The sequence below is a fragment of the Lissotriton vulgaris genome, chromosome 4_1 (genome assembly GCF_964263255.1).
Source record: "Lissotriton vulgaris chromosome 4_1, aLisVul1.2, whole genome shotgun sequence".
NCBI lineage: Eukaryota > Metazoa > Chordata > Amphibia > Caudata > Salamandridae > Lissotriton > Lissotriton vulgaris.
Window position 1 is genome coordinate 1,328,862,814 of NC_141691.1, and position 13,952 is coordinate 1,328,876,765.

Here is a 13,952-nt window from a genome sequence, read left to right on the forward strand (position 1 = left end):
TGTATATTGTGAGCCCATAGCCGGGCTGCAGCAGTGCATCTGTTCCACACTTCAGAAGTAAACAATAGCCACATTCTTGCAATATTGCATTTCTGTTCAATGTGGAAAATTCATGTTGAAAGTAAAGTTAGATTGTCTATGGAATCCTTGTAAACCATTCTTTACAAGCACAAGCAGCCTTTCAAAGATATCTCAGACCTGCCTCGTCAGTGTCTGTGCGCAGTCTCTACTGCCATGTCGACCTGGCAAACGCACCCCCTTGCCAGGCCCTAACCTTCCCTTTTATTATATGTGAATCACCCCAAAGGTAGGCCCAAGGTACCCCTGTGGCAGGGTATAGTGTATGTGAGAGGTAGGACATCTATTGGTGTGTGAGACATGTCCTTATAGTGAAATATAGTGTATTTCATTTTGAACTATGGAAAGGCTACATGACCAATAGAATAGAATGGGAGTTTATTTATAACATCTTAAAAATATAATATCCTATTGGTACAAGGTAGATAGATAGAGTTGTGTATGTCTGAACTCAGAATATAAAATTGCATCTTTTAAAAAAGATTATTTTAGTAAAGTGGGTATTTTCTTGCTTAGCCATACTGTGTCCTCTGACCTTCTCTAACTGGAACCTCTATTTCAGCTGCCACACAGGGAAATTGCATCACTGACACCGGCGAGTGACGCTGTAACCTGCAACAAAGCAGTGGACACTGCTCGTGAAGTGCACGATGCGCCGCCCAACTTGCACCGCAGCCCTGACACCTGCGGATGCTACACCCTATCGACTCTTATGCAGACACCAAGACTATTGCCTAGACCAGACCCGAGAGCAACGTTTGTGCCTCTCACGATGCATCGCCCACAAATTGCACCCAAACCCCGACTTCACCGACGCTGGTGCTTAACCATCACAGAGCTGATACCTGACTTGGATGACCTCCCGAGTCCATTGGCACTGCGTTGTTGTAAGGAACAGATGCCTTGATGCCACTGCGATGTCGCCTGTCCAACAACAGTAAGCAACCAATGCCTCTCTTCCCCTTCACTGCAGTTAGGAACCAAGGCCTCAACTCCCCTGGGGTTATAAAGAACCAATGCCGCCCAGCACAAATGAAGCATTCTTCCCCGACGCTGATCACAATCTTTGCTTTCATCCTTTGCCAAGTTACTCCGCGCCTGACACCACGCACCACACCTCCCGGCACTGTACTTTGGGATTTTCATCTGTCATGACATCGTAATAGCCCCTGGTGGAGCTATTTGTTGCTACAAGTTTTATTTTTGTTAATAACCTATTTTTGGTGATATCTTGATATTTGTATGCTGGATTTTTGTCGTTGTGGTCTTGTTTGATAAAAATATTCTATTTTTCTAAACTGGTGCTGTGTCCATTTGTATTCTTTTCACTGTGGTACTTTATATGTGCACAAATGCTTCACACACTACCTATTAGATAAGCCTGCCTGCTCATGCCTAGCTACCAAGATGGTGTGCAGGGGTTATCTAAGGGCATAAATCCCAAACCCTGCTGGAGACAATGGTCTCTACTTGGACAAAGGTGCAAACCATTGCCAACTAGAGACCCCCATTTCTAACAGAGAGAGAGCGAGAGATAACTGCAGTGACAAATTGACAAATGTGAGCTGCAAGGGACTAGTATGACTGTAAGATAAAGTCTTGCTTTTTTGTCAGTTCCAAATAGGCTTTAGGGTACTTGTGAACACTGTGGGGAAAGGGCTCATTTAAGAGTTATTTGCCCTAACCAGTCTCAGTCTGCCCCTAAAATACACAAGTCAGACACCACCTTCCCGAGGCACCTGCCTTCTCTGTCACTAATCCAACCTGTGTGCATGTCTGTCTTCTCTTGCCTGAGAGCCCTGACTCCGCATAGTGATAAAAAAATGTAATATCTGCATTTAGATGGAGCTGTTGTCTGTTGCACCCTTCTTTTTCAGTTTATAATTGAAAGCCTGTAGCAAAAGCATTAGTTTAAATAGGCACATAACAGAGAAACAACCTTTGTTTGTTCTCCAAATCATCACTTTTGACAACTTGAATAAAAAACGCAGGCAGCAAGCCTCTGCTGTGACTCGCATATTCCTTTAATAATATCTAGGTTTTCTGTGGTCACACTGCGACAAACTCCCTCTAAAAGATCCCTAAGCTGCATAGGCTGAACCTACCTAGCTGGATATACTAACACATTTCAGGTGCTTAAGAACATGTACATGAGTGCCCGACCTAAATAGAAAAAGGTTTAGTAAAGGGCCCTCAAACCACCTACTGTTTTAATCAAAATGTCTTTGCCAGAACATTGGAAGTTAATGGCACACTTAAGAAATAGTCTGGAAATAAAATGGGATATAATTGGAGCAGATTAATTTAGGCTCCATCCTCCATCATGGCACTGTTAAACATTTTGTGGTCCGCTATATATTTTGACCATCAGCAAGTCCACTGACAGTGCTTTATGTTTTCTTTGACACATATTTCACAGCAGAGCAACAGGCTCTGCTTGCAAGGAGGGAGGTCCAAACTGAACCAGTAACCACAGATGAGGGAGACTACTGCACTTTCCAGTAACATTATATGGAGACCACGGTCCGACTGGGAGACAAAATAGGTCAGGGCACCAAAATAAAAGTACCTCCTACTAATGAATCTGATAGCTAAAAAAGTGGCCCACGTCCACAAATAGGGTTGTTTTGAACTTTTGGAGACACTATAGGTGTTTTGTAACATATACGTGCATTTGTGTTTGCTACAAGCAATGTTTGTGGTAATATCAAGAAAATTGACAGTAAAAACATGCCCATCAGACCATAAAACAGACCCACGAACCTACAAAAAACCATCACACACACTATCTTATCAGACAGTCCCTGCCTCATTTCCCTATAGGCCAGTTGAACCCTAATGGATACTGATATTCAGTCGAACTTAACTTGATAGTTCAGGAGCACACACAATTTTTCCTGGGCCACTAATGAGAAAAAAAGTCTACAGCCCCCTAACATAAGCTCAACACCTCATAAATGGGTTCCTTCACGTAACATCTTTTTGTGCTGTGTATTCGAGACCATGTCTGTTGTTCATGGTAACTCAGTGTTGAATGTCTTTTATGTACTTCAAGGTTCTTGCATACAGCACACAATGTTGGTCCCTTGCCAGTTATCATATCCCTGGAGCAGCTCCTGGGGTGCATCATAGATACACTGTTGCAATTTCAACTTTTCTGATGTTTTTATTTTATTATATTTCATTTTGTGTGACCCCTGCCGAATATCTCGTGGAGAGCTGAACAAGAATTTTTATACAAAAAACAACATCACCAATACAGTGAAGATGTAAATTTAAAAATCTAATAAGTTCACATAACTGCCCTCAGAGCCCCAAACCCTTGGCATACTACAAGTTAAATGAAGGATTCATTTAGCTTGTCTCTCTGTCAAGTTTAACAAGAGATCAGGTGAAAAAAAGTGGAACTGTAATCTAGGGTAATCCCAGGGCAGCTGCTGGAAAACCCTGAGTTTGGCTTTTGAACATAGTGGAATATCAAAACTTGGTGCCCTACAGCAGATAGCCCTGGAGCTCGGAAGAGCTAGCACCAAGCCAGCACAATGCCACAAAAACAGGATAACTAGAAATCCTGTGCTATTGTGCTTAACATAACCTATGATCCAGAACGTCACCACCAAGGAGAATAGAGCAAACAAACACTCTCAGACACTTTAAACGCCTATGTCAAAGTGGAATACTCTGCTAGAATTGTTTCCGTTGATTTAAGGCTGAAAAGGAATGATTACAAGTAGAATAAAGTGATGTCATAATACTGGAAAATTTCCATTTTTGAGCAGCAAACTATCCATTTTTGTGCCACAAACTTTGCAAATCTATGCTGCAATATCTTGAGGAGTCTGACTGATCTCTCAGGCCAGATACATTCTATATGCCATTACTCAGTTATAGAGGGTGCATTTGCTCCACCTACTTTTAACTAACCATAGTTAGATTCCTACCACTTCATGCTACTAACAGCCCACTGGTAGATATACAAATAATGTGTGCTGACTGTTGTGACCTGAGAGAGAATTTACTAAAAGCAGCTGCTGTGGACTAACTTAAGCAGCTTGCTCCATATTTGAATGGCACACTCTGCTCCACCTTGTGTATAGTAGTTAAGACAATTTTAAAATCTCAATCTAATGAATAAAGTGTCACAATAATCAATGTAACGTTTGCCCACTACGCCTCTATTGAAACAACCTACGTATGTACAAGAGGATATAATTGCAATATGGAATGTCTGCAATGTCTATGTTCTGTGTAAGAAATGAATAGTTAATTTTTTTATTCACTTAGATATTTCAGCAGGCATAACTACTTACCCACAGGCGACATTTCAGGAACGCCAGCCGTATAAGGTCCATCCTGAAACTTTGGTTCATTGTCGTTGATATCCTGAACTTTAACTTGAAACTCCGACTCAGGTTCAACCGGCTTTTTAGTGTCCCGATCTAAAGCTTGTGCCCGCAATGTGTAGTAGGCCTGTTCCTCGCGATCAAGTCTCTTTGTGGCATGGATATCCCCTGTGTTTTCATCAATAACAAAGATGGAACTTGCTCCTTCTCCTGACAGCACGTACTTGATCCTACCTTCTCCACCATCTACGTCAGAGTGAAGCTGGTGAAAGATTAATGAGAGGAAATTAACAACAAGGAGAATTGTGCACATGAAGATGTGTCAAAGCATACATCTTAAGTCTTGTATCAAAAATTGGTATCTATTATTTTAATTTAACCACAATAACTTTAATGATTTTGTTGATAGGTAATCTACAAGTAATATTGATAGAATCTGAAAGCAAGCACAGTTATTTATTTTATCTCAACAAATCTGTAGTTTACATTGGTATATTAAGTCATTTAAGATCAATGGTTGTTCTATACTTGCATTGTTGATCATAAATGGACTGACACATACATTTGCATTAGGGATAGACTAAAACAGTACCGGGTAGGTGACTTCATCAAAGCAGAGAATGCAATATTCATTGTCACATTTATTAAGTTGTTTCATTTTGTTTGTTGCACTTCAATTTCTAACATTTGTTTTGTTACTACTGATACAACACCCAAAATATAATTTATCTTGAGGAAAAAATTCTGTAGATAAGCATGCGATATCCCTCTTGGTTAGAATGCCATGATAGTGTAATTGTTCCGAGGCAGATATTCTGATTTTAAAATGGCTGTGATGTACGAGGATTTGCAGGGTGTTGTTTGTTTCGACAAGCTTACATTTTAAATTAAAATTATGAACAAGTAAGCACTTTCAGACAAACTCACTTAGTCATTCAAGGGCTGTGCACTACCGCACCACTAAAGACTTCTAGAGGTTTGGCCATGCAGCAACTATTAATTAATAAGACATAAACTGTATTGTGTCTTATATGTACATTTGTACTGTAGAACTCATCGAAAAAATACTGAACCTCCAGCTATAACAAATCTCCCAATGTTCACCTATTGACTAGGCAACTACAAATGCAGGGAAGGGCTATTGCCATTTTGTTTGGATGTCATTAGATTTTTATTCAAATAAATGCACCATTAGATTCTACAGTTTCATAATGTAGTCAGCTAGCTAGACTCGAATATCAGGAGTCTGGTAATTATTTACTGTATTTACACAAATTTTCTCAGTGGAAGTGTGACGTTTTATCCACACATACGCTTTAGCCACACATATCAAGCTAAGCACTGGCTCTATCATCGAAACCTGCTTTTGCTTCTAGAAATTAGTGGACAGATGAACGAATATCTGGTCACAAAATGCTAGCTGCAACTTGACCAGTAAAGATTTTAAGAACCGGCCTAAGTACTAATAGATCACTTCTTAAAAATCCAAATTGAAGTGTGTTGCAATCCACCCTACCTCATCAGTATTGCATTAAAATAAGGTAATTTTTAAACTAAATTCAGCTCTTTTTCCTTAAAGAAAAACAGGTTCTACATTTAAGAAAGAAATGGACATTCTAAAAAAGAGTTTTTGAAAGTTGGCAGTGGTCCTCGCGACTACTGCACTCTCTCAAACGAACCTTTTTTTTACATTCAAAAAGAGGAAGGGATCCGACATCAACCTCTTTCCCATTGTAACTGGGTTATCCCCCAGCTCGGGTAATGCTATATTGCAATAAAAACTGGTATTTGAAAGGAATTCCCTAAGCACGCCCCTTCCAAAGAACAATTTGTAATGCATCCCTTCACTCTTTTGTGATTTGATAATGTATTACCAAATTGAAAGGTTTTTTTAGGGCATGCCAAAAAAGCCATTTAGTGGTAGCATGCCCTGTGATTTGGTGCATCACAAGGATGTTGATCAGTGTCCGACAAGCCTAAAGGGCAATACGACAGTGCCTGATGGGCTGGTATGACAGACCAGTGTTTAGGCCATGTTTTTAGCAGTTTGTGGTCCAGTTTTATGGCCAAGTGGACCAGGTTTCACTACTGGTTTCCTTGATATCACCACACGCATTACCTGCAGCAAGCATAAATGCATGCAGTCTCCTGCACAGTGCAAAATACCAATACAGCTTGTCTTTACAAGCTCAAAACTGGCCTGATTTTTAGTTATCTGATTTGCTGGTGTGGGCCACTGTTATTTCGGTGCCAGGCCAATTTATTTCTTCCACTTCGACCCAGTTTATGACTGCTACATGGCTTTGTATACCAGCCCCTAGACTGCATAACTTTCTGAAAGATCTACCAACTAGTTGCTGTTCAATTTCCTACAGGCACCCAATAGAAAATAGAGAGATACTTCCACAGAAAGAATAGTATTAGGATAGAAGAAAGAACAGCACAAACCCCAGATAAAAAGGTGAAGGTATTTTTGCTAAAAACTATTTCATTGCCCAAAAAAGCAGCCACAAAACACATGGAAACAATAGAAAGTCATGGGGGTCCCAGAGTCTTTATGACCAGTCAAGGAGGAGGATCCTAGTCCGAAAAAGAAAAGATTCAAAATAATATAACGAACAGCTGATAACCTTGCAATCTGCTGGCACATTGTAATATTTGTGTAGCAGGAATTGAGAGGTCCTGCCTTTAGAGAGGATATTCAAATATGTAGGTGACACAGTGATGAGTAGGTCAAACACGGTGGTGATTACCCCCAGGTCCCTTATGTCCTCGGCCCATTCATTACTAATGGAGATTACTATCTCCTGACAGAAAATAAAAACAAGAGGAATGCTGGGATATACCTACTGCCCCTCCCCCCGGGAGTATAAAGGTAGTACTTACCCAGCAGCCCTCCTGTTCTTTTTTTCTGTCTTCGACAGAATGGCTGATGGATGCTGTTGGTGATGAGGGGCTGCACCGGCTCCTGCTGGGCTTGAGTGGCGTGCAGACTCTTCTGGCTCCTCCTGCCCGGCTGCCTGGCTTCGCGGGCAGGGGTTGGATTTCCTGGTGTGTCTCCCCACCGGCCTGCCGGGCTTGCTGGTGGGGATTGACTTCTTCATGGCCGTTGTTCCGGGTTTCCGGCCCTTTGCGGCTGGTGCGCCGCCTCCCGGTTGCTTCCGGGTCGCTGTGAGCGTCTCCCCGAGCCTGGCCGGGTGGGAGACGCGCTGCGCTGGCTCTTCGTTCCCGGATCCGGCTGTTGGTGTGGGGGCCTTTCTGTTGCTGCTCGGGCCCCCGCTCCGGGTGAGTCCCGCTTTGCGGTGGTTTTTTTGCCCTATCTGAGTGTGTAGTGCTGTTTCTCTGTCCATCTCCGCACTTGGGCTGGGTGTCTCGGTGCAACACTGCCGGTCCGGCACCTGCTTCCTCGGAACGCATCTTCGGAGGTGCTGATTGTGTTCTATGCCGGATGTCTCAACACAATTTTACCACTCTTTCTGCATTTACTTGAGCTTCGTATAGCAGTGATGTAAGAGTTACGCTGATGTGGCCTGCTTCGGAGCGTGTTGCTCGATCTCGGGCTGCTTTTTCTGCCTGTACACCCGGTGGCTGCTCAGTTGGTGCTTCTCTGCCTGCGGTGTGTTTGTGAAGTGTGGCTTTGCAGTCTACTTTTCCGGCTTGTGTTGACTGTGACAGTATTGGGATACGTGCTGCCTATGTCATTGTGTCTCATTGCCAGCATGTCAGTACGACAGTTACCGGAGTTTGGATGCCTCCTAGTACTTTGTTGTCCTGCCGCTTGTTTTGTTTGCAGGGGCTTTCTGGTCTGTCCTCTTGGCTGCAGGCTCTGGTCCCGGAGGTTTCCTTATGTCCGGAGCTTCCTTTTGTTTGGTTGCTGCGGTACATGCTGCCCTGCGCCCCCTCTGCTCACCTCGTCATGGGCGTTCTTTGTTGGAGGTGTGCGACGGGGGGTGTTTTTTGCTCCTGCACTGCTTTGTCCCGTGCTCTATTGGGCCCGGGTCTGGGGGGGGGGGTGCTGCCTGCCGCTGTGGTGAGGGCTGCTCTGTCCCTGGCTCGCTGTCGGTCTTGCCCTCTTGTCTTTGGCTCTGACGTCTTTTTCTTCTGCCACCCTTGGTTCAGGCCTCCTGTCCTCTCGCCTCGCTTGCGTTTGCTGCGAGGGGGTTTGGGTCCCGGTTTTCTGGTGTGCTTTCTTGCGCCCGGGTCTGGATGGGTGTGTGGGCTGCTGCCTGCCTTGATGGCTTGTTTGGCAGTTCTTTGGCGTCTGTATTGTGCTGGGTCTGGTGGCTCTGTGGCCCTCTTCCCTTCTGGGTGTGCGGTTTCCTTTGGCCTTGCTGTACGCTTGTTGTGCAGGGGTCTGGGTGTGTCTCTGTGCAGGGTACGTTCCTTGTTCTTGTTGCCGGGCTGTTTCGCTGCGGCTGGGTGTGGGTGCCTTTGTCCTTGTTGTAGGCTCCTCGCTGCCGTGCTGCTGCTTGTCCGCCTCCTGCGTTGCCTTGACTGGCACTTTCTTTTGCTGTGTTGGTTGGCACTTTGCCCTCTGTCGGTCCTCCGGTCCCTTGTGCGGCTTTGGGTGAGCCTCTGTTTGGTGTCGGGGCTTGCTTGCAGGCTTTGTGCTGCCTTCCCTTTTGGGGTTTCCTGCTGCTGCTTTTTTGGGGGTCCGCGCTGCCCTCTGCGGGCCCTGGTTCTCCGGGGGTTGGAGTTCCGTGGGTCTGTTCCCTTGGTTCTCTTCTTCGCGGTGTTCCCCTGCTCTTGGCGCCTCTGGGGGTGTTTGCCCTTTCCATTTCGGGCTGCCGCAGGCTGGCGGGGGTCCCGGTCGCCTCTGTGGTGTCTGGTTCTTTTCGCTGCCCCTGCCTTTGCTTGCTCTTGGGTTCCCTGTGTGGTTGGGGTTTTCCTGCCTGCTTGCTTGCTCCTTGCCCTCTGGTGCTCTGGTGTCGATGTCGCTTCTTTTTCTGCTGAGGCGGCCTGATTGGGTTGCCTTCTGCTTCCGGCTCTCTGCACCGTCTGTTGGTGGGTCGTTGTTCATGCTTCTGGGGCCGCTGCGCGGTGGGGGGGTTCCTGTGGGCTCCCCTCGTTCTGGTGGGCCTGCCGTGCTATTCTTCCTTGGTGGCCTTGCCTCCACTGCGGGCTGGCTGTTGTGGCCTCTGCCCTGCTTGGGGGTCCTGTTTCTCCCCGTCCTGGCCTCTGTGTGGTTGTTCGTTTTTTTGGGCTCCTGGTTCCTGGTCCTTTTCCTCCCTTTCCTTGGCTACGCCTGGTTCCTCTCGTTGGTGCCATTGGTTCTTTGGGGTGCTCTCTCCCCTCTGCCTCTGCTTGGGTGGCTTGTGCTGCCTTGGGTCCGGCTGTTCTGTTCCTCCAGGCCTGCGCCTGTTGTCCGGCGTGGTGCGTGGTGGGGGCCTGCTTGGTCCTTCTGGTGCTGTGGCCTTCCCTTTGCTGGGTTCTGCTGTTTCCTGGCATCCCCTCCTGTGTCTGCTGTATTGGCTGCCTGGGGCCTCCTGGCGGCTGCGGGGTCCTGTCCTGCCTCCTTGTCTCGGGGTTGGTGTGTTGTCCCCACGCTCCACTGTCTGCTCGGTAGCTTGGTCTGGCCTGGTGGGTTTCTGCCTGGCCGCCTGGAGCTGGGGGTGCGATTGGCTTCTTCCTGTGGGTTTCTTCCCTGCCTCTTCTGGTTTTGGTGGTGGTGCGGGGTGGCCGTTGTTGTTGCCTCTCCTGGGCCTGTGGATTCTTATCTCGCTGGATGTCTGCTGGGTCTGCCTCCCGGCCTGCCGGGCTTGCTGGGTGGCATGGCTTCCTCCTGGCCGGTGTTCCTGTTTCTCGGCCCTTTGGGGCGGGGGCGCCGACTCCCCGTTTCTTCGGGGTCGCTCTGCGCGTCTCCCCGTTGCTTGGCCGTGTGGGAGGCGCGCTGTGCTGGTTGCTGTGGCCTGCGTTTGCTTCTGCTTGGCTTTCGGCCGTGGCTTTCTGTGGTGACCCGTTGCCTTGGGCTTCCTCCCTGTTGGCTCCTGTTCTGGGCTGGTCTGCCTTCTGTTTGTGCGTCCTGCCCTGGGTTGCCTGGTTGTGCTCTTTCTGCGGTCCTGGGCTGCCTGGTGGAGTCTCTTCTGGGAGTTTCATGGGTGGCGGGGCACTTCTTTGCGGGTGCCCTGTATGCCTGTGGGGTGTCTGGTCCCTGTGTCGTGGGGTTCCGGTTGCTTGTGGGTGTGGTGTGTTCCGGTCTGGTTCTTGTTTCTGGCCGTCACGCTGTTGCCTTCTTGTTTTCCCTTCTTGCCTCTGCTGGGGTTCGTTGGGGCTTCAACGGGGCTGTTGGCTCTCGGGCCTGTGCTCTGTCGGGGTCTTGCCCTCTTTGCCCTTCCCTTCTTTTGGGTTGGTTCTCCGGGTTGCTTTGGCTTCGGCTTTGGCTTCCTGTCTGTATCCTTGGTTGCGGCTTTCCGCCGTGCGGGGTTCGTCCCCTGTGCTGGCCCTGCCTTGAGTCTTGCCGGGCTGTGGGTTGTGGTTTGCTTGTGCTTTCCTCCCTGGCTGCGGTTGCTTCTGTGAGGTCCTCTGGGGTGGTTTTGCCTCTGTCTCTCTGGCCTCTGGGTTTCTGCCCCGGCCCTTTGCTTGGGCTGTTTGGGGTCTTTGTGCCTGGCCTTTTTCTGGTTTGGCTTGGCTTGGCTGTGGTTGTTGTGTCCTTCGTGGTTCCCTTGCTGTTGTCTTGGGTCCTCCGGGTCCTTGGCCCGCCCGGTTGCTCTCCTGCTTTGGTGTTCAGGTTTGCTTTCTTCGGGCTGTTGTTTCCTGCTCCCGTTTCCTCCGCTTTGGCTGGAGTTCTGTTTTGGGGTTCCTGGGGTTCCTTCGGTTCCCTTTCCTCTTTTTCCGGGTCTCTTGTCCCGGTTGGTTGCCCTTGTTGGTTGTTCCTGCTCGGGTTTCCTGGAGGTGCGGGTTCCCTTTGCCTTGTGTCCTCGTCTTGCGGGACCTGGTGGCTTGGCTTCCTCGGGTTTGCTCTTCGTTCCCTGGTGTCTGGGGGTTCTCTCTTTCCCTGGACTTGGGCTCGGTCTTGCCTTTCGGGTCGGGTTCTGGTGGGCTTCCGCTGTTATTCTTGGTTGGGCCTTTGGTTTCTCTGGTCCGCTTGTCTCCTGCCGGTTCTGGCATGGGTTGTCTTCTCCTGCCCGTTTTTGGCTTTTTGGGCTGGTGGTTCTTGGCCTTTCTCTTCGTTTGGCCTCTCTTCTGCTGTTGTCCCCTTGCCTGTGGTGGCTTGGGTGTCTGTGTTCGCCCTGTCGCTGGTTGGCTGTCGGGTGTTCCTGCGGTGGGCTGGTTGGCCTCTGTGGTGGCCGGTCTGGTCGTCTGGCTGTGCGCCCTTGCTCTTGTTGGGTGTCTGCTGGTCTGGTGGGGGTCCCTCTTGTCGGGGGCTCTGCCTGGGGTTTCCCCGGTTCTTCCTTTTTCCTTCTGCGGTTGCTGCCTTGGTGTGGTTTCCTGGGTTGGCTTCTGTTGGGTTGGGAAGGCCGGCTTTTTACTGCTTTGGTATTTCTCCATTAGTAATGAATGGGCCGAGGACATAAGGGACCTGGGGGTAATGCTACATTACTTACCGGTAATCCTCATTACTCCTGGTCCCGTTGTCCTCGGCCCATTCATACGCCCCTCCCTCCCGGGCGGCCGGCCTTCCTGTCTGGGCTTGTTAGTTCAGGAGTGCTGCTGGGTAAGTACTACCTTTATACTCCCGGGGGGAGGGGCAGTAGGTATATCCCAGCATTCCTCTTGTTTTTATTTTCTGTCAGGAGATAGTAATCTCCATTAGTAATGAATGGGCCGAGGACAACGGGACCAGGAGTAATGAGGATTACCGGTAAGTAATGTAGCATGAATCACTATCTAACAAAGTGCCAGCTACTCAAGACATCTTTGTATGTGGCCCAAGAGATATCAGTTACTTCGTTTTTTCAACTATGAAGACATTGAACATTTATCTAATACACTGGTTTATGACAATTACAGCCATACTTTCCATCCTGTTAAAATAGGAGTAATTAGAATTCAGAATCAAGTACCGTAAGCTGACATACAGCTAATGCATTTTCAATTATACCCAGAAATCATAATGTTCGCTTACAGAATATGAAGGCAAATGCTCTTGTTGATACTTTTCTGCCTAATACATGCAGTTCTTTGTTTCTTATTGATCTAGTCATGATATTTCATTTGAAAATCTTACAGGAGTCGGTACAAAGGAGGGAGAGTCACAAAAATATTTTGCAAGTTGTATCTTCATTACAGGCGTGAAAATTAAAACACGTCTAAACTAAGCAAGGCCTACCTGCAATGTCGTCATGTGTGCATGACTTGTGCTGTGCACAAGCATTTACCCAAATAATTTTTAGTACAGGATTGTTGTACGCTGAATTCCTTCTTTCACCTCTTTGCTAGAATTGTAAAACGAGCACTTCAAAGATACGGTTTTAAGAGTCCATATTCTATGGTGCACTCCCAAGCACATATGCAGATAAATGGGCAAATGTCTTCTAAATTCAAAGGTCCCTTTGGCTTTAAACCAAGTGGATGCTGGGAGCCAAGGCATATGCCTTGGCTGTATGCTTGAGGCCATGGAATGAAGGAAAAGTGAGAACCTTAGCTCTCATGGTTACAAGCAAGACTTTTAGGAACTACCTACAAGGTATGTAATATGGGGCTGTGGAATTACACTTCGGGGTAAGCCTCTATTCGAGCGGGACCATGGCTAATTTGAATGTGGGCAGTCTCTCTTCAGAGCGGCATGGTGTGCACAAAACGATGGCCTGGAACGTTGTCTTGAATATTTGTCAGTGACCGTGATTAATTCAAGTATTCCACCCTTCACGTTTATGTTTTCTTCAAAATGATAGTGGCGGCATCAAAGCTTACGTTGCTCAGCATCAGAGTCAGGATGCTTGTTTCTGGTGCAGGGAAGACCTGGCTTTGCAGTTTGGGCTGGACGGTTCCCACGAACAGGGACAAGACTGATTTGCTTATGGCTAGGTCGGAACTGGGGTGGCGAAGTGAGCTTAAGAACGATGATGGATTTAACCCAGGTCTGTGAATGGGGGTGAGTGTCTGAAAGGTTTCAGCGATCCGTCAATCATCTCCTTGTGTGTGTCAGCATCAGCCCTAGGCAGTGCAGCAGCAACCACGTTAAAAAAAGCTTTGGACCCTAGGACTTTTACCTTGAAAAATTAAGCAGGGGTGCAAAAACTCCCTTCAGTGAGGACATTATACTGTTTATGAAATATTGATTCGCAAAAAAAATTAATAAAAAAATACAAAATGGACACATCGTTCTGTGCAGTTATTAATAGTGCAGCTTGTATTTAACAAAAATGTTTGTATTTATAAATGTCCTTGATGTTGTGGTAACACATGAACGAATATGCAACTAAAATATCTCTTGAATGATTTTAAGAACGTACATATATTTTTGCATAATTAGACTATCTATGCTCAGGCTTGTTTAAAAATGCATGTTAGCATAAACAGCAAAAATAATAGAGGCTGCTAAAGTCCCTGCTTGCCTGCTCTCTGCGTTATACATCCATTGTTCCCTTG

The 13,952-nt window shown here is 47.1% G+C and overlaps 1 protein-coding gene across 6 annotated transcripts in view; it reads right to left on the reverse strand.

Moving 5' to 3' along the window:
• Positions 1–13,952, reverse strand: part of LOC147723944 (cadherin-7) — a 329,109-nt gene that overhangs the window by 231,146 nt on the left and 84,011 nt on the right. For all 6 annotated transcript variants that reach the window (XM_086965552.1, XM_086965556.1, XM_086965557.1 and 3 more), the window contains exon 3: positions 4,389–4,683. In XM_086965552.1, coding sequence (XP_086821678.1) covers positions 4,389–4,683 — 295 coding nt within the window. The remainder of the gene's footprint in view (positions 1–4,388; positions 4,684–13,952) is intronic.